This window comes from Schistocerca piceifrons, chromosome 1 (assembly GCF_021461385.2).
Source record: "Schistocerca piceifrons isolate TAMUIC-IGC-003096 chromosome 1, iqSchPice1.1, whole genome shotgun sequence".
Classification (NCBI taxonomy): domain Eukaryota; kingdom Metazoa; phylum Arthropoda; class Insecta; order Orthoptera; family Acrididae; genus Schistocerca; species Schistocerca piceifrons.
Genome location: NC_060138.1, coordinates 998428957 through 998450860, shown reverse-complemented (window position 1 = coordinate 998450860; position 21904 = coordinate 998428957). Strand labels below are relative to the sequence as shown.

Genomic DNA, 21904 nt, shown 5'->3' with positions numbered 1-21904 from the left:
GCATTGTATCATAATATACTTGGTTTCTGCTACTCAGTTGACCGTTCAGCAACTTGCCTTTATCGAAACAGAGCTTCCAACTCCTCGATTAGATTCAACTTTTTCCCCTTTTGATCAAGGTGTAATATCCTCAATTTTTCTAGTGTGGGAGACTGGTGCCATTTAGACTTAAGATGTTCAGCAAACGCAGAATTCTGTTTAACATGGCATATTTTAGTTAGGATGTGCTCGCTGAACCAATTTTTAAGCATCCTGCCGGTCTGGCCCATATGCGACATTTCACAATAAATAATTTGTATACGCCCGGCTCTACATACTTGTAATTATGGGGGCCTCCATTGTGAATGTAATTATGCTGAAGATTATTGTCAGTAGTGAAAACAACACGCAAATTCTGGTTCTTTACAAGCTTAGCCAAATTATAAGAGGGATTCCCCATGATCTTCACAAATCTGACCTCAAGAGCATCGGGACGAGGAGACCTCTGTGCTCAGCTTCTGATCTCTTTTTTTCTTTATATAGCCTATCAACTAGTTTATGACTATCGCTTACAGACTAATGTAGTTATACGGAATACGGAGAGATATGCAGAAACAGAGTAGCGTAGAGAGCCGCATCACTGCAGTGTTGCGTTTACATGTACATGGATAATCCGCGAGCCACCTTACGGCGCGTGGTACAGAGTACCCTCTACCTGTACTTGTTATTTCCTTTCCTTTTTCAGTCGCAAACAGAGCGACGGAAAAACGATTGTCTGGATGCCTCCATAAGAACCCTAAATTCTCAGATCTTATCTTCGTATAGCCGTCCGCCCCTGGTAGCTGAGTGGTCAGCGCGACGCCATGTCATACCTAACGGACCTGGCTCGATTCCCGGCTGGGTTGGAGATTTTCTCCGCTCAGGGACTGCGTGTTGTGTTGTCCTTATCATCATCATTTGATCCCCATCGACACGCAAATAACTGAAGTGGTGTCAAGTCGAAAGACTTGCACCAAGCGAACGGTCTACCCGACGGGAGGCCCTGGCCATACGGCAATTCCATTTCGTATTGCCAACAGCCTTGCCGCAGTGGTAACACCGGTTCCCGTCAGATCATCGAAGTTAAGCGCTGGCGGGCTGGGCTAGCACTTGGATGGGTGACCATCCGGTATGCCGGGCACTGTTGGCAAGCGGGGTACACCCAGCCCTTGTGAGGCAAACTGAGGAGCTACTTGTTTGAGAAGTAGCGGCTCTGATCTCCTAACCTGACATACGGCGAGGAGAGCGGTGTGCTGACCAAATGCCCCTCCATATCCGCATCCAGTGACGCCTGTGGGCTGAGGCTGACCCCGGTACCGTGGGGTCTTCCAAGGCCTGTTCGGACCGACACTTTTATCCTCGTATTCTTTACGCTCAATGTATGTTGGCGGCAGTAGGATGGTTCGGCAGTCAGCTTCAAATGCCAGATCTCTAAATTTTGTCAATAGTGTTTCTCGAAAAGAACGCTACCTTCCTTCCAGGATTTCCATTTGAGTTCCCGAAGTATCCCCATAACACTTCGTGTTGTTCGAAATCAACGGTAACAAATCTAGTAGCCCGCCTCTGAAATGCTTCAATGTCTTCCTTCAATCCGACCTGGTACGGATCCCAAACACCCGAGCAGTACTCAATGATAGGTCGCACCAGCGTCCTATATGCGATCTGCGTTACAGGTTTTTCCTAAAATTCTCCCGATATAACGTAGTCGACCATTCGAATTCCCTACTACAGATCTCACATGTTCGTTCCATCTCATATCGCTTTGCTACTTAAGCCCAGATATTTAAACGACTTCACTATGCCAAGTAAGACACTAGTAATACTGTATCCGGACATTAAAGGTTTCTTCTTCCTATTCATCCGCATTAACTTACATTTTTCTACATTTAGGGCTAGCTGCCGTTCAGCACACCAACTGGAAATCTTATCCAATTCGTCTTGTAGCTTCGCATAGTCACTCAACTTCGACAGCTTACCGTACACCACGGTATCATCAGCAAACAACCGCAGATTATGCCCACTGTTATCCAATTCATTTACACTACTGGCCATTAAAATTGCTACACCACGAAGATGACGTCCTACAGACGCGAAATTAAACCGACAGGAAGAAGATACTGTGATATGCAAACGATTAGCTTTTGAGAGCATTCACACGAGGTTGGCGCCGGTGGCGACAAATACAACGTGCTGACATGAGGAAAGTTTCCAACCGATTTCTCATACACAAACAGCAGTTCACCGGCGTTGCCTGGTGAAACTTTGTTGCCATGCCTCCAGTAAGGAGGAGAAATGCGTACCACCACGTTTCCGACTTTGATAAAGGTCGGATTGTAGCCTATCGTGATTGCGATTCATCGTATCGCGACATTGCTGCTCGCGTTGGTCGAAATCCAATGACTGTTAGCAGAATATGGAATCGGTAGGTTCAGGAGGGTAATACGGAACGTCGTGCTGGATCGCAACGGCCTCGTATCACAGGCAGTCGAGATGACAGGCATCTTATCCGCATGGCTGTAACGGATCGTGCAGCCACGACTCGATCCCTGAGTCAACAGATGGGGACGGTTGCAAGACAACAATCATCTGCACGAACAGTTCTACAACGTTTGCAGTGACATGGAGTATCAGCTCGGAGACCATGGCTGAGCTTACCCTTGACGCTCCATCACAGACAGGAACGCCTGCGATGGTGTACACAACGACGAACCTGGCTGCACGAATGGGAAAACGTCATTTTTTCGGATGAATTCAGGTTCTGTTTACAGCATCCTGATGGTCGCATCCGTGTTTGGCGACATTGCGGTGAACACACATTGGAAGCGTGTATTCGTCATCGCCATACTGGCGTATCACCCGGCGTGATGGTATGGGGTGCCATTGGTTACGCGTCTCGGTCACCTCTTGTTCGCATTGACGGCTCTTTGAACAGTGGACGTTACATTTCAGATGTGTTGCGACCCGTGGCTCTACCCTTCATTCGATCCATGCGAAACCTTACATTTCAGCAGGATAACTCACGACCGCATGTTGCTGGTCCTGTACGGGCCTTTCTGGATAGGGAAAATGTTCGACTGCTGCCCTGGCCAGCAGATTCTTCAGATCTCTCACCAATTGAAAACGTCTGTTCAATGGTGGCCGAGTATGTGGCTCGTCACAATATGCCTGTCACTACTCTCGATGAACTGTGGTATCGTGTTGAAGCTGCATGGGCAGCTGTACCTGTACACGCCATCCAAGCTCTGTTTTGACTCAATGCCCAGGTGTATCAAGGCCGTTATTACGGCCAGAGTTGGTTGTTCTGGCTGCTGATTTCTCAGGATCTATGCACCCAAACTGCGTGGAAATGAAATCACTTGTCAGTTCTAGTACAATATATTTGTCCAATGAGTACCCGTTTATCATCTGCATTTCGTCTTGGTGTAGCAATTTTAATGACCAGTAGTGAATGTATATGGAGAACAACATTGCTCCTATCACACTTCCTTGGGGCACTCATAATGATACCCTTGTCTCTGATGAACACTCACCATCGAGTAAAATGTACTGGGTTTTATTACTTAAGAAATCTTTGAGCCCCTCACATATCTCGTATGCTCGTACCTTCGTTAACAGCCTACAATGGGGCACCGTGTAAGATGATTTCCGGAAATCTAGAAATATGTAAGCTGGCTTTTGCCAGTGTTAGGACTAAAGCCATCAAGAACAACGACGAGAGTAGCAGATACTCACGGGTGGGGTGTAGGTGCGCGGCGTGCATGATCTGCACGCAGAGCGGCGTGTAGCCGTCTGCGTCCGGCTGCGCCCTCAGGGCTCGGACGCCCAGCTTGCCGAGCACGTCCTCGGCGCCGCTGCCGCTGGCGCTGCCGCCGTCGCTGGCGCCGCTGCCCTCGCCGGCGTCCCCGGAGGCGGCCAGCTGCTGGTTGCGGCGCAGGCGCAGCGTGTGCAGCAGCTGGTGGCCGTCCTGCGTGTACGGCTGCAGCAGCGCCGACACCTCGGCGCGCACCCGCGACGCCGGCCCGCAGCCCTCCTCGGCGCAGCGGTCGTCCGCCCGCGACACGAACGACACCAGCTGCTCGCACTCCTCGTGCAGCCGCTGGAACCACGACGCGGGCTCCTGTGGACACCCACGACACCCTCCTGCAATACTGTCGCTTTTCGTAGACGGATCTTTTTAAATACAGGGTGTTACAAAAAGGTACGGCCAAACTTTCAGGAAGAAAATGTGTTATGTGGACATGTGTCCGGAAACGCTTAATTTCCATGTTACAGGTCATTTTTTTACTTCTCTTCAAATCACATTAGGGGTTGGGTTGTTTGGGGGAAGAGACCAAACAGCGAGGTCATCGGTCTCATCGGATTAGGGAAGGATGGGGAAGGAAGTCGGCTGTGCCCTTTCAAAGGAACCATCCCATCATTTGCCTGGAACGATTTAGGAAATCACGGAAAACCTAAATCAGGATGGCCGGACGCGGGATTGAACCGTCGTCCTCCCGAATGCGAGTCCAGTGTGCTAGCCACTGCGCCAGCTTGCTCGGTCAAATCACATTAATCATGAAATGGAAACACACAGCAACAGAAAGTACCAGCGTGACTTCAAACACTTTGTTACAGGAAATGTTCAAAATGTACTCCGTTAGCGAGGATACATACATCCACCCTCCGTCTCATGGAACCCATGATGCGCTGATGCAGCCCTGGAGAATGGCGTATTGTATCACAGCCGTCCACAATGCAAGCACGAAGAGTCTCTACATTTGGTACCGGGGTTACGTAGACAAGAACTTTCAAATGTCCCCATAAATAAAAGTCAAGAGGGTTGAGGTCAGGAGAGCGTGGAGGCCATGGAATTGGTCCGCCTCTACCAATCCATCGGTCACCGAATCTGTTGTTGTTGAGAAGCGTACGAACACTTCGACTGAAATGTGCAGGAGCTCCATCGTACATGAACCACATGTAGTGTCGTACTTGTAAAGGCACATGTTCTAGCAGCACAGGTAGAGTATCCCGTATGAAATCATGATAACGTGCTCCATTGAGCGTAGGTGGAAGAACATGGGGCCCAATCAAGACATCACCAACAATGCCTGCCCAAACGTTGATGACGTGATTGCACAATTGCGTGCGGATCCCCTCAGCCCACACATGTTGATTGTGAAAATTTACAATTTGATCACGTAGGAATGAAGCCTCATCCGTAAAGAGAACATTTGCACTGAAATGAGGATTGACACATTGTTGGATGAACCATTCGCAGAAGTGTACCCGTGGAGGCCAACCAGCTGCTGATAGTGCCTGCACACGCTGTACATGGTACGGAAACAACTGGTTCTCCTGTAGCACTCTCCATACAGTGACGTGGTCAACGTTACCTTGTACAGCAGCAATTTCTCTGACGCTGACATTATGGTTATCGTCAACTGCATGAAGAATTGCCTCGTCCATTGCAGGTGTCCTCGTCGTTCTAGGTCTTCCCCAGTCGCGAGTCATAGGCTGGAATGTTCCGTGCTCCGTAAGACGCCGATCAATTGCTTCGAACATCTTCCTGTCGGGACACCTTCGTTTTGGAAATCTGTCTCGATACAAACGTACCGCGCCACGGCTATTGCCCCGTGCTAATCCGTACATCAAATGGGCACCTGCCAACTCCGCATTTGTAAACATTGCACAGAGTGCAAAACCACGTTCGTGATGAACACTAACCTGTTGATGCTACGTACTGATGTGCTTGATGCTAACACTGTAGAGCAATGAGTCGCATGTCATCACAAGCACCGAAGTCAACATTACCTTCCTTCAACTGGGCCAACTAGCGGTGAATCGAGGAAGTACAGTACATACTGACGGAACTAAAATGTGCTCTAACATGGAAATTAAGCGTTTCCGGGCACATGCCCACATAACATATTTTCTTTATTTGTGTGTGAGGAATGTTTCCTGAAAGTCTGGCCGTACGTTTTTGTAACACCCTGTATACTGGCGAAACAAAACGCAGCATCAAAAAATAATTATTGCACAGACTGTTTCAAAAAGAATATACGTATTACGAAGTATTATTTTGTTCAAACTATCGATTGCTGCGCCTCGGCCAGGCTATTGGAGAAACTAATACATACTCTAGTTTATATTAATAACCGCCAGATGTCAGTTGTCTTATGTTTTGCTTAGAGAGCCTGTATACGGAGAGAGTGGCCATAGGTGAAGTTGCCCGTGATTGGTTGATTAGCTTTGGTAGAAAAATGGCGCCAAAGGTCTCTCGCGCTTCCTATGTTCGCCGTGCTTCTGAGTTGAATTGAAGTTCAGAGGACTTTTGGAAACGATTAACAGGTATTTGAATTATTGAGAGACTTGTTATGTGTTGTGCATGCATGTTCGATTTAGTTGTATATCGTTTTTAGTACGTAATTGGCGTTTGCTATCTTAAATACGAGTTGAAATAATGAAGCGTTTTGTGATGAAGTCGGTAGGCCTACATGTTTGAAGCAAACACGTTAGTAATTGTATAGTATTGTTTTTGACATCTGTAATTCGTTCTGCAGATGTTCGTAAACGATGCCCGGTTGTGCTGCATTTGGTTGTTTCAATAGAGGCGAAGGTGGATTTCGCATGTTAGCATTTCCACGCAATGAAGAAAGACGAAAGCAGTGGGCAGTCGCAGTCAACAGGGCTGACATAAATCAAATAGGAGCCTTGTGGAAACCAACCAAGTACTCTTATCTGTGCGAAGTAAGTCGTTTTTGCTTTTTACTACATATAAAACAACTTGCAATATACATAGTTAAATTTGAAAACAGACCTGTAAATTAGCTGTGTGAAAATTATTATAACACATTATTATTATAAACAAAGGCATTTAACGAATGATTTCGCCATATTGTCTTGTGCTTTTGATTCGGTGAGTGTGTACTCCACTACTCCACTACTGGCCATTCATAAGTCCCGCCCGCAGTTTGGCAGAAAAATGGCCGCCGTATCGTCCGGTTGGCCACTCTCTCCCTATACACACTCTCTAGTTTTGCTTGGTAAACGTCATATGGTTAAAATGGCTACTCCGCAGCGGGAATCATTTTGTGTTCTCGAGTTTGCGAAGTGCAATTCCGTAATTACAGTGCAAAGACGTTTCAAGTTGAGGTACCAAATTGATCCTCCGAATGGAACATTCGCAGATTGTATCGACTGGTTCTAGATGCAGAATGTGTATGTAAAGCAAAGAGTCCCGGCCACCCTCGTGTTCCTGAAGAAAATGTTGCACCAATTCAAACTGCTTTCCAACGGAGTCCTTCAACTCGTCATGCCAGTCGGGAGTTACAACTGCCTACAACAACAATTTGGCGTGTTTTGAGACGTCGGTTGGTTATGAAACCGTACAAGCTACAGCCGTTCCAAGCTCTGCGTCCTGATGACAAACGCAAACGTGTGGCGTTTTGTAACGAGATTCTTGATGCAACTGACATTGATAACACTTTCGCAAAACGCATCCTTTTCAGTGATGGAGCGACTTTCCATGTTAGTGGCCAGGTAAACAAACACAATGTTCGAATTTGGGGCCTACAGGACCAATATGCAGCCATTGAACATGTACGAGATTTGCCCAAAGTCAATGTGTTTTATGCGATATTCTGATCATCTGTTTAGGACCCTTTCTTCTTTGATGGATATACGGTTAACGGTCAGCAGTATCTCGCTATGTCACAAAACTGGTTGTTTCCAAGGCTGCACAAAGACTACTTCGTTTTTCAACAAGACGGGGCAGCCCGTCACTGGAGTCGCCAAGTGCGTTAATATCTGAATGAAACTCTACCGAACGGTTGGATTGGTCGTCAAGGAGCTGGTGACTTGGCATGACTCAACTGGGCTCCACGGTCACCACACTGACTTCTTCCTGTGGGGTTTCGTTAAGGACAACGTTTATGTACCACCATTCTCACAGAACCTGGAAGAATTGAAGAACAGGATCCGTACACCCATAACATCAGTTAAGAAGGATATGCTTGCCCGAGTATGGGAGGAATTTGAATATCGATGTGATATTGTTCGTGTCGCTGATGGAGGACATATTGAACATCTGTAATCTGCACTTGAGAAGTTCGTAAATATGCGTGTAAATCTTCATATTCGTATTTCTTAAAGTTTAATAAATATGTGCAATCCAAATACGTGTATTCTTTTTGAAACACCCTGTAGAGTAATAAAATTTCGGGGGTACATTTCTCTAGCCAACATTTCAGTGATTAACATTGCTAGATCACAGGTTAATGTTGGCGGCAGATACGTCATTGCATACGCTGGTACGTTAATAACCGGTGTAATGGCCAGAGCACCGAATGCAAGGTTGCAAAAGTGAATGCACTGTGTTGTAGAGGTGTCAGTTTGTGGGTTAACGGTCCATGCCTGTTGCACTTGTCTGGTCAATACAGGGACGCTTAATGCCGTTTGTGGAAGACGCTCAAGTTGTCCGATGATGTCCCATATGTGCTCGATTGGAGATAGATCTGGTGATCGGAAAGGCCAAGGCAACATGTCGACACTCTGTAAAGCATGTTGGGGTACAACAGCGGTGCGTGTGCAAATCTTATCCCGTTGCAAAACACCCCCTGGAAAGCTGTTCATGAATGGCAGCATAATAGGTCGAATCACCAGACCGACGTACTATTTTGCAGACAGGTGTGTGGGGAAACCGTGAGAGTGTTCTTATAGCAATACGAAATTCCACTCCGGACCGTAATTCCAGGTGTAGGCGTACTGTGTCTAGCACACAGTAGTTAGTTGCTGGTCCTCAACTGGCCTCCTTCTAACACATGCCATCGCTAATAATCCTCAAGCTGTAACCGACACTGTTCCCATCTTGCTCATGGGAGATCTCAATGTGCGTGCTGCCGATTCGATTACTTTCTTGCATTAAAGAAAGATATAATGAAACATAAATAAATTAAAGTGGAGAAGAGCTAATCATTTTTGTCCATTGAACGAATTACGTATTAATAACACATACTTCGACCATAAACCACGGGATAAAAACATATCCAAGCACTCAGTATACTTCACGGCAATTGGCCTTCATAATGTTGCAGTTTTAATGGTCAGCAATGTAAATTTATCTCACGCCTCCTCTTGCATTAAAGAAAGATATAATGAAACATAAATAAATTAAAGTGGAGAAGAGCTAATCATTTTTGTCCATTGAACGAATTACGTATTAATAACACATACTTCGACCATAAACCACGGGATAAAAACATATCCAAGCACCCAGTATACTTCACGGCAATTGGCCTTCATAATGTTGCAGTTTTAATGGTCAGAAATGTAAATTTATCTCACGCCTCCTCTGTATTTTTGTAACCATTCACATATACAGTACAAGGCTCCCATACACTACTGGCCATTAAAATTGCTACACCAAGAAGCAATGCAGATGATAAACGGGTATTCATTGGACAAATATATTGTACTAGAACTGACATGTGATTACATTTTCACGCAATTTGGGCGCATGGATCCTGAGAAATCAGTACCCAGATCAACCACCTCCTGGCCATAATAACGGCCTTGATACGCCTGGGCATTGAGTCAAATAGAGCTTGGATGGCGTGTACAGGTACAGCTGCCCATGCAACTTCAACACGATACCACAGTTCTTCAAGAGTAGTGACTGGCGTATTGTGACGAGCCAGTTGCTCGGCCACCACTGACCAGACGTTTCCAGTTGGTGAGAGATCTGGAGAATGTGCTGGCCAGGGCAGCAGGCGAACATTTTCTGTATCCAGAAAGGCCCGTACAGGACCTGCAACATGTGGTCGTGCATTGTCCTGCTAAAATGTAAGGTTTCGCAGGGATCGAATAATGGGTAGGGCCACGAGTCGTAACAGATCTGAAATGTAACGTCCACTGTTCAAAGTGCCGTCAATGTGAACAAGAGGTGACCGAGACGTGTAACCAATGGCACCCCATACCATCACGACGGGTGATACGCCAGTACGGCGACGACGAATACACGCTTCCAATGTGCGTTCACCGCGATGTCGCCAAACACGGATGCGACCAGCATGATGCTGTAAACAGGACCTGGATTCATCCGAAAAAAATGAAGTTTTGCCATTCGTGCAGCCAGGTTCGTCGTTGAGTACACCATCGCAGGGGCTCCTGTCTGTGATGCAGCGTCAAGGGTAACCGCAGCCATGGTCTCCGAGCTGATAGTCCATGCTGCTGCAAACACCGTCAAAGTGTTCGTGCAGATGGTTGTTGTCTTGCAAACGTCCCCATCTGTTGACTCAGGGATCGAGACGTGGCTGCACCATCCGTTACAGACATACGGATAAGATGCCTGTCATCTCGACTGCTAGTGATACGAGGCCGCTGGGGTCCAGCACGGCGTTCCGTATTACCCTCCTGAACCCACCGATCCATATTCTGCTAACAGTCATTGGATTTCGACCAACGCGAGCAGCAATGTCGCGATACGATAAACTGCAATCGCGATAGGCTACATTCCGACATTTATCAAAGTCGGAAACGTCATGTTACGCATTTCTCCTCCTTACACGAGGCATCACAACAACGTTTCACAGGGCAACGCCGGTCAACTGCTGTTTGTGTATGAGAAATCGGTTCGAAACTTTCCTCATGTCAGCACGTTGTAGGTGTTACCACCGGCGCCAACCTTGTGTGAATGCTCTGAAAAGCTAATCATTTGCATATCACAGCTCTGTAGCACGTCATCTTCGTGGTGTGGCAATTTTAATGGCCGGTAGTGTATATTATATACACTGAGGTGACAAAACTCAAGGGATAGCGATATGCATCGGTGCAGCTACCATTTGTGCTCATTCGATTCATGTGAAAAGATTTCCGACGCGTTTATGGCCGCACAATGGGAATTAACAGATTTTGAACGCGAAATGGTAGTTGAGCTACACGTATGGGACATTCCATTTCGGAACTCGTTACGGAGTTCAGTATTCCGACAGCGTCAAGATGTCCCGACAATAGTACATTTCCGGCTTTACCTCTCACCACGGACAACGTAGTGGCCGACGGCCTTCACTTAACGACCGAGAGCAGCGGCGTTTGCGTGGAGTTGCGGTGCTAATATACAAGTAACAGTGCGTGAAATAACCGCAGAAATCAATGTGGGGATCGCGACGAATATATTCGTTAGGATAGTGAGGCAAACTTTGGCGTTAATGGGCTATGACAGCAGACGACCGACGCGAGTGCCTTTGCTAACAGCACGACATCACATTCAGCGCGTCTTCTGGGTTCGTGACCATGTCGGTTGGACCCTAGACGACTGGAAAACCGTGACCTGTTCAGATGAGTCGAGATTTATGCTGGTACCAGATGATGGTAATGTACGAATGTGGCGCAGGCCCTACGAAGTCAAAAAAATGGCTCTGAGCGCTATGGTACTTAACATCTGAGGTCAGCAGTCCCCTAGAACTTAGAACTACTTAAACCTAACTAACCTAAGGACATCACACACTTCCATGCCCGAGACAGGAGTCGAACATGCGACCGTAGCGGTCGCGCGGTTCCAGATTGAAGCGCCTAGAACCGCTCGGCCACACTGGCCGGCCCTACGAAGTCATGGACCCAGCTCGTCAACAAAGCATGATGGCTCCATGATGGTGTGAGCTGAGTTTACATGGAATGGACTGGGTCCTCTGGTCCAACTGAACCGATCATTGACTAGAAATGGTTAAGTTCATCTACGTGGTGACCATTTGCAAACATTCATGGACCTCATGTTCCCAAACATGTCACTAGGCCACAGTTGTTCGCGACTTGTTTGAAGAGCATTCTGGACAGTTCGAGTGTATGCTTTGGCTGGTCAGTTCGCACAAAAAATTCTGAATATCTAATACTTTTGCAATTATTGACGGCTATAGAGCCAGCAGGGCTCAATATCTTTGCATGGAACTTCCAACGACTTGTTGAGTCCATGCCATGCCATGCCATGCTGCTGACTTACGGCGTGCAAAAGGATGCCCGACGTGATATTAGGATGTATGCTATGACTTTCGTCGCTTCAGTCTATACATGCAAATAGCAGAGCGTAGCTGTCGAGTGCGTACTGCTAACAAACAGTTGAGATTATACAGTGAAAGATATTGTAACTGAAGTGTATTCAGATTGATATCAGCAAGCGAATGAGAAAATTCTAATGCCGACTGTGGAGGGCGGTGAAAGGTAGGTGTACAGTTGAGCCGATCATTTCGGTGAATATCGCCATTTGGCGACAGATACAGCTGCACAGGCGTGGCAGTAGTACGAGCCGTCTAGGCATCCACTGAACTTTTATCAGAAACGTATAAATTACAGATAAATCCTCTCGTTTTTACACTGTCCTGCATGAAAGCTCACTGCTTCTTCAGTGACAACTCCCATTCCTCTAAAAAAATAGGTTTCGTGGTCGGTGGCTATGAAATCCACGTAGGCGCACAATCACGTTTACTGGTTAGCTAGGTGTTGAGCATTCAGCGTTAACTCCTTCCGTTCGTTCGTACAGCGCGCCTTCTCTTTGCCATTGTTGGATGTTAACATAACGCTGGTGAGTATGTCCCAACATGAGCGATAGTTTCCATTGCTAGAAGAGGCTTGTACTGCAAACGTTCGTGTAAAGACGCCAACAAGACGAATAAGATATGTGTTAGTGTTGAGCACCGTGGAACTACCTACGGTCTCGTTTAGAATGATCGCAGCTGGAGCTACAACTTACGATGGAACCGGATCTTCACTATTTTTCAATGAAGTAACTGAACTTAACACAAGAAATGAAACAGTTATTTCATACTTTGTCAATAACTGAATTTCTTTCACAATCGTCTTCGAATTTCTGCAGACTCGAGATTAGGTAGTAAAAGGGTTAGCACACAGAAAGTTATAAAGAGACATAGATAAAATGTTAAAATTAATTGTTAATAGTTACACTGTTAGGGTAAAAAATGTAAATACACTTACCTTGTTCGTGACAATTTTAATACTGAAACGGAGAAAATTTCTAATGAAAAAATAACTGGATAGTTACGGAACACTGCCCACTACAAGTGTTTTTTCGCTGACAACATTCATGATAAGAAGGTTTAACAGCAGCGACCTATGAACTGTTCCAACTCGAGTGTAAATAACAACTGAAAAAGCAAGCTAAGTAAAACGTGCGTTGCTAGAAAGAAACGTTGCATTTTGAATCACATTACCATGCGTAACAGATCTATAATGCATTAGAAACAGTTGATGAAACAGGATCTGCTCAAACGAGATTTTTAAATGTTAACACACACTGGAGTTATAATGGGGAGCATTAGGTTCCCGCCCCCTTCTAAACGGTCTAAATTAGGTTTCTCTTAGTCCCTCTAAATTATTTCAGGCAAATGCAATAAGATTACGGCTAATTACCTTTCCGAATATGACACAATTCGAGCTAGTACTGTGTCCGCAATGGTCTTGTTTCCGTAAAGCCTTTCCTTTCTTTCTTCCTTGGTTTCTTTTTTCATTTTCAGTATAGCCAAATACGTATTCATGTTAACTGATAGTCGTGCATATCGACAAACTTACAAAGTATCTTGCAATCACATGGCTGAAGAGAATTATGAAAACTTCCGAAATGAGGTCTTCGAGGATTACTCGGTGGGATGCATTATGGTATGTGTGCTCTTGATTTGCATAGTTAGATCATTGATCGCTCATCTATATATCTGAGTGACTGGTAGTAGCGAAGATAAAAACGTATTGCCTTTCACCATGTTGCTGTTTAGGAACTATATTCTAGAACGTTATGTGCAAACTAACGTAATATGACTTTTCCCAGCAGTTTTCCGTGAACAGTAGGTACCACTTCTTGCCACTCCCTTTCACTCGTTATGCCATCGATTGAACAGCTGTAAAACTTGTTTGCTCATAGACAGGTCACGTGCTACAGCCACTCTCCCTTCGTGAAATGTAGACTGATAGGATACAGAAGTGCGGATGAACTTTTCTAGGTTTAAACCGATCAGGACTACTTACGTCGTCGAACGCTCAAGTTGCCCACACTGTGGTTATCAGGGACAAGCTACTGACTGCCGAGAATAAATCGTCATCCTTATTTTATAGGACAGGTATCCTAAGAGGGCTATTTCATAAATAATGAACATAATTTTGTTTATTTCCGTGGTTGTTTTTTGGTCATTATCGCTTTACCGTCCTGCAATATAGTTTCCCTGCTTCTCAGTGGTCGTGTCCCAATGTGGGGAAAGCTGTCCAAATTCATTTAAAATGCTGTTTTTGTTCAATTGGCGAATGGCTCAGGTAACAGCATCAGGAAGTTACTCCACAGATTAATAACGGAGCTCTCGAATGGGTTGTTTCAATTTTGGGAATAAATCAAAATCTGGTGGTCTGATGGCACGATGTAGCTTGCATGAAGTAACACGTCCCAATTTCATTCGGGTAGGTTTCCAATTGCGACACCGGTAATGTGCGGCCGATCTTTGTCCTGGTGATTGAGCAACCTGACATGGGGCAACTGAGAGCAGGTTTCCTGCATTTTCTTTTAAGTTATTTAACAGATTCTTGACGATATACTCCTGCAGTAATATGAAGTTTAAAGGAGCTTAATATTACTTATGCACATACGCAAATGACTGAGCAAAGAGTAATTACTACAGCATTAATAAGAAATACATGGAACACATACACTGAGGTGACAAAATTCATCGGATACCTCCTAGTGACGTGTCGGACGTCCGGCATAGTGCAGCAGCTCAACGCGGCATGGGCTCTAAAAGTCGTGGAAGCCTCTACAGAAATAATGAGTCATGATGCGTCTATAGCCGTCCACAATCGTGAAAATGTTGGTGGTGCGGGACCTTGTCCACTAACTGACCTCCAGATTATGTCCCATAAATGTTCAATGGGATTTATGTCGGGCACTCAGAGTGAACAATAATTCGCTCAAATTGTTCAGAATGTTGTTCAAAGCAATCGCGAACAATTGTGGCCCGGTGATATGTGGCATTGTTCTCCATAAAAATTCCATCTTTGTTTGGGAACTTTAAGTCCATGAATGGCTTCAAATAGTCTCCACATAGCCGAACGTAACCATTTCCAGTCACTGATCGGTTCACATGGACCAGAGGACCCAGTCCATTCCGTGTAAACGGCCCACAACATTATGGAGCCACCACCAGCTTGCACAGTGCTTTGTTGACGAAGTTGGTCCACGGCTTCGAGGGGTTTGCACCACACTCGATCCCCACCATCAGCTCTTACCAACTAAAATCGGGACTCATGTGACCAGCCCACGATTTTCCAGTCACTTAGGGTACAACCAAAATGGTCACGAGCACTGCAGGAGATGTCATGCTGTTAGCAAAGGTAATCGTGTCGGTCGTCTGCTGCCATGGCCATTTATGCCAAATTTCGGTGCCCGCATCTCGTGGTCGTGCGGTAGCGTCCTCGCTTCCCACGCCCGGGTTCCCGGGTTCGATTCCCGGCGGGGTCAGGGATTTTCTCTGCCTCGTGATGGCTGGGTGTTGTGTGCTGTCCTTAGGTTAGTTAGGTTTAAGTAGTTCTAAGTTCTAGGGGACTGATGACCGTAGATGTTAAGTCCCATAGTGCTCAGAGCCATTTGAACCAACCAAATTTCGGCGCGCTGTCCTAACACGTATGTTCATCGTATGTCCTACATTAATTTCTGCTGCTATTTCACGTAGTGCTGCTCTCGGTTGTTAAGTGAAGATCTTCGGCCACTCCGTTGTCTGTGTGAGAGGCAACACCTGGAACTTGGTATCCTCGGCACACTCTTGACACTGCGGATGTCGGAATATTGAATTCGCTATCGATTTCCGAAGTGAAATGTTCCACGCTTGTAGCTCCAACTACTATTCCGCTTTCAGAATGCGTCAATTCCTGGTGTGAGATCATAATCAACTCGGAAACATTTCCACATGAATCATCTGAGTACAAATGATGGCTCCACCAGAGCGCTGCCCTTTTATACTTTGTCTACGCGATACTACCGCTAACCCATTAATCTTCTCACCTCAGTGTATAGAAACACCTCGCACAACGTGTAACAACGAACCATGGAAAAATAATAAACTCTCAACGATAATAGTTAGTCGCTTTCGATTTCTTTATTTTAAATTTTATTAGACATCGCGACTTTAGTTTTCGCCTTGTAGTAGAGGACTCATCCCTGACCTAGTGGGATTACATATTTGCATGTGGAACCTATATTTTGTTTCTTGATATGATCGGAGCAATCATTGTTCACCCCACACCAATTAAGCGTTTCAAGAAGGCAACCGGTCGAGACGATCGGCGCTCTTGCCTCATCCATTCCTTGCAGCCTGCCAAGCAGATCTAACAAGGGGATCACACGGGAATAGGATTTTTAATTTTTTAGTTTTGTAATACCGGTACTTGAAATATCGAGAACAGTTCGATGTAACTCTCAAAAATTCATGAGGTGCGTCGAATGCCCACAGTATCTAACTTCAAACCATCAGATATTTGAAATGCTGCCAACAGTCGTACTTTGGGTCCTACTACGATACGTCACCGATTGAGACGGTGTAGTGCTTAAAACGGAGGACTCGAATCAGGGAGGAGCGGGTTGCAAGTCCACAACCGGCCATCTACACGTACATTTCTCGTAATTTCCCGATATCGCTTAAGATAAATGCGGGGTATTTTCCTTATAAAGAACACAACCGATTTCCTTCATCATCAGGAGTTGCGTTCCGTCTCTAATGATCATGTCACGGACAGGACGTCAAATCCTAAGATTTCTTCTTCAGATTTGTCTTCACGAGTTGTCGGTGGCTACTGACTCTGCAAAGGAGTACTGCAGGGTTTAGCTGATATCAATTTAAAATTTTCTCGCTATATTCTCGCTCCCTGATCAATTAGGATCATTCAATAAACAATGCGCAGGTCAACAACATTGCAAAGTAAATGACGCGTCGATAGTGGTGGTTGTGTCAGCTGCAGGCAAATATTTGCTGAAGATGCCCATGTTTTGTTTTCGCCGATATCATGTTTTGTTTTGTAATGACAAAAATTGGAAATTGCTGCCGTGTACAATGAAGGCTGAGAATCAAAACTCACACATTAAGATGGAAACTTCACGTGGCAATAATCTAACCAAAATCCACAGCATTTTAAGTGAACTTCAAAATTTTTTTACAGTTCTTGTAGTTCTTATACAGTGGACGGTAGCTCATTTTCTCGTTGGGCTAAACGTTTTCAATAGGCCGTTTGAGCATACACAACAACCAAATGAAGGAACACCGAAAGCATCAACAGATGAACCACCTTGTGACAGACGCTCTTCAAGACGGTCTTCGTGGAATACCTGAAAAAAATTCTAAAGCTGTAGGTATGCTGTCAACATCTGTATTCCCTGAACTGACAAACTAGTTGAAGAAGAGAAAAATTTCTGCACGTGTTCGAAACAGGAGGGCAAGCACTTCAACATTGTATTCTTGCTGAAACTAAGTTAAGCCAATCAGGAAATGATCACTGCTGACGGAGTTCCACGTGCACCAGATACTTACTTATCATTAAAACCAGAATTTATCAAGAGATTACGAGTCCAGATACACGCAAGTAGCATACTGTGCACTAACTATTCGCCATTTTTTATAAAGAAGCTCACACACAGGTCACTGACGCATTGCATAATTGCAAATAGTCCGAAGTAGCGTCAACCGGAAAGTCAGTGTCAGTAAATGACAGTTGCGGAATTATTTTGTTAATTGTCTGCCGAAGTGTCGGTTTTGTGCTTTAACTTCCAACAGAACAGATTTTTGTCTGTTATCTATGACTTCTGTTAACATGTACCTGGAATTTCTGACAGTGGATCATATTGGAAATGTCTCGGCACGTTCTCAGGCCGTCTCACACAGCCATCTAGTGCCACCTATCCACATTCATCGTCCACGTCCTCCATGCTCGCTAGCTCTTAGTTTCCGGCTGGTGGTCGAACGTAGATCTGAATCCGCATTGAAGGTTGTGGCTGCAGTGTTCAACGAGGCGAATCAATTATATGAATGTGTGGAGTCTATATTTTTGGTCATGTGTCTTGTTGGCGCAGTGGTTAAGGCAACTGGCTAGAAAGCAGGAGATTCTGGGTTCGAGTCCCAGTTTAGCAAACATTTTCACTCCTCACTGCTGCTTGCGAGCGAAGCCCTGAATCAGCTGCTATCATTAGCATTTACCTTTTCCTTTCCTATCTCCCATTCCCCCTTCTATTTACATAATATGTATCACACTTGCGGATCCGGCATGGTGTCTATAGCCTACTTGTAGACATGTGCAAAAGAACAGACACCGTGCAACATTTTTCTATGTTTTGTTATTGTACGAAGACGTTGCGCTAAGTGTTTTTGTATATCTTGCATGTAGTTTTTTTTTAATAATGCTATGGCAATCACTCTTTTCTTAGTCAGTTTTTTCTTGTCCAACCATGGTGTATGTGATGAAATTATATTCAAATGTACTCCTTCAAATGTCACCTAATAGCCACTTATTAAAAACAGAATTTATTTCCTACTCTCACCAGAACCGATAGTTCAGAGCGAAAAGTTCTGCATTCGCTACAACTTCCTGGCAGAAACAACTCATCAGTCATGGAGTGACAAACTGATTGTAGAATGCAAGTCTGCTTCTGCTGATCGAGTGTCTTCTCTCAGGTCCCTTGTACAAGTCCGTTCTTCCAAATTTTATTTCTCTCTGCTACAGAGTCTCACGCAATAGTCTGTGCAAACTCTGCTTTACTATCGGGAAGGTTCGGTCGAAGATTGTTATATGAAATTTTAGAAACTTCTCCCCAACCAGGAAGGATATTTTTAAGCCATGAAACGCTATCCCGTGACATGAGAGAGCAATGTGTTGCCTGCGTGGTTTTGCATCTGGATGACACAGTTCCTCCCTCGCAAAAAAAAAAAAAAAAAAAAAAAAAAACGTGGAACAACTTTAAAACTACCACGCTGCCGCCCAAAATGAAAACATCGAGACAGCTTTTATTTGCCCAGGACTGTTTTCTCTAGCTTTCTTGGCAGGCCTGTCGGTAAAAACTCGCCGCCAAGAGGTTCTCTTTAACCGGAATAGGGTCTCGACAAATAATTAATTTTGCTTTGTCTGGACGCATAAAATTATTTCCAAACCGAGCTTTTTAGAAAATCATCCCACCTGTCAGACAACATTTGCAATTGTAAGTACCTGGAGCCACACGCGACCGTCTGGAACCACAGCGACAAAGTGTCAAGGGCGACAAAGAATACCTGTCGTTGAGAGGTCAGCGCACTGCTCTCTCCTCGGATGCACCTCCATCCGGAATTTGCTCCGTTCCTAGTAACACCCCCGCAGTCCACAAACGGCTTTCCAGACGGCTTTACAATGACTCGTCAATTTCTTCTCCAGAGACATTTAATAAAGAAACATGTAACTAGATATTTATATAAAAAGATGAAATCAGATGTTTGTCAGCGACTCAATCTTCACAACCGTTGTTATTACCCATGATCCTAACGAACAGATTCTACACTGACAGAAGAAAACTCTCAACACCAAAATATAATCTATGTAGAGTAATGAAACTTCCGGAATACTTTTATCTAGGTAACATATTTAAATGATTAACATTGCAAGATCACAGGTTAATGTAAGTGCGAGACTAGCCATTGCAAATGTGAAGTGCTGGTACATTAATAACCGGTGTAAGCGTCATAATTCTGAATGTAAGCATGCGGACGAGCATGCATTGACTTACAAAGGTGCCGAATGTCAGTTTGTGAGGTGGGTCTCCATGCTGTTGAATTTTATCGATCAAAACTGGAACAGTCATTGCTGTTGGTGGATGACGCTAAAGTTGTCGACCGATGATGTTCGATATGTGCTCGACTGGAGACAGATCTGGTGATCTAACAGCCCAAAGCATCATGTAGACACACTTTAGAGCATGTCGGGGTACAACTGCGGAAAGTGGGCGAGCGTTATCCTGTTGGAGAACTCCACCTGGAAAGCTGTTCATGAATGGCAGCACAACAGGTCGAATCACCATACTGACGTACAAATATACAGTCAGGGTGTGTGGGATAACCATGAAAGTACTCTTGCTGTCGTACGAAATCGCACCCCAGAACATAAATTCAGGTGTAGGTCCAGTGTGTCCAGCGGCACAAAAAGGTCAGTTGCAGACCCTTATCAGGCTCCTTCTAACCAACCCACGGCCTTGACTGGCACCGAGGCAGAACCGGTTTTCATCAGAAAACACAAAAAATCTCCATCCTGCCCTCCAGTGAACTCTAGGTTGACACCACTGAAGTCGCAAATGGCGGTGGTTTGGGGTCAGTGGAGTTCGTTGCATCACTGTGGTGTCAACTGCTGCTCGAATTGCTGCCGCAGATTCAGTACTACGCCCCAGAGCAGTAAACCGATTTCGATGGTCTTCACTCTCGGTATTGCCATCTGGCTGTCCGGAGCGCGGTCTCCTTGCAACCATACATTCTCCTGGTCACCGCTGCCAGCAATCGTGTACAATGACTACATTCCTGGCACGCCTTTCTGCAATATAACATTCAGTTTCTCATAGCCCTATTATACGACCTCGTTCAAACTCAGTGAGGTGTTCATAATGGCGTCTCTGCAGCCTTAAAGGCATTCTTGACTAACGTCAACTCACCACGTCAAAATCTCAAAGGTAATCAAAGCTCACGACAGTTACAGTGTGTATTTAAAGCAAACTTGATTCGCTACTAGCGCCATTCTTGTGCGACTGGCACGAAATTTGAGTAGACATCATCTTTCAGATACAGAAGCGCGCCTACCAACTTACGTTTATGTCACACAACTCCCTCATGGTGTTGCGATTTTTTGCCGTCACTGCACAGACCGGTTCAATCATCACACACGTTTCAATAAATCGGTACAACAAAAAACGAAACGTGGAAAGTATCAGTCTAACCCTTGGGTAACGCCTTGAAACTGGCGTCGCCCTTTCTTCCACATCTTCTTAAGTACACAGAAGACATTTCTATCTTCCAAGATGACCACAGTCATGAAACTTCCTGGCAGATTAAAACTGTGTGCCAGACAGAAACTCGAACTCGGGACCTTTTGCCTTTCGCGGTAAAGTGCTCTAGCAACTGAGCTAACCAAGGACAATTCACGATCCGTCGTCACAGCTTTACTTCCACCAGTACCTCATCTCCTACCTTCCAAACTTCACAGAAATTCTCCCACGAAACTTGCAAGGTTAGCTCTCCTGGAAGAGAGACATGGCTTAGCCACAGCCTGCTACTCCGCTGCAGAGTGAAACCCTAATTCTGGAAACATCCCCCAGTCTGTGGCTAAATCATGTCTCTTCCAGGAGAGCTAGTCTTGCAAGGTTCGTAGGAGAACTTCTTGGATGGTAGGAGACGTGTTCTGGCCGGAGTGAAGCTGTGAGGACGGATCGTCAGTCGTACTTAGGTGGCTCAGTTGGTAGGTCCCGACTTCGGGTCTCGGTCTGGCACACAGTTTTAATGTGACAGGAAATTTATATCAGTGCACATACTGGTGCAGAGTGAAAGTCTCATTCTGACTACACACATGTTCATAGGGCAGCAAGAATACTTTTCGGGTTGACGAGAAGTACAGAACATATCGCAGTTCGACTATGCCCATAAATCATTCAATCTCAGTCACAAGTAAAACGTTCGGGATTAATTTTATGTCCTGTGCGCTTATAAACAAAGTGCCATTACCAGATTTTTGCTTTACCAAAAGCACAATTCAATAGTCAGAACACGGTAGAACTGGGAGGGAAAGAAACATAAATGAATGTGTAAGAGACAAACTGGAAGCTGACGACTTCTCTTTTTGTTTGTTTATTTCTTTTGCACATAACTAGAACCGTACA

At 45.2% G+C, this 21904-nt stretch overlaps 1 protein-coding gene and 1 pseudogene across 1 annotated transcript in view; one reads left to right on the top strand and one right to left on the bottom strand.

The window, feature by feature from the left end:
- The window catches only part of LOC124795291 (protein unc-13 homolog 4B-like), a 205590-nt gene that overhangs the window by 17349 nt on the left and 166337 nt on the right, over positions 1–21904 (bottom strand). Inside the window, exon 9 of the mRNA XM_047259252.1 lies at positions 3751–4135. Within this exon, the coding sequence (XP_047115208.1) occupies positions 3751–4135 (385 nt within the window). The remainder of the gene's footprint in view (positions 1–3750; positions 4136–21904) is intronic.
- On the top strand, positions 1051–1168 carry LOC124725845 (annotated as a pseudogene).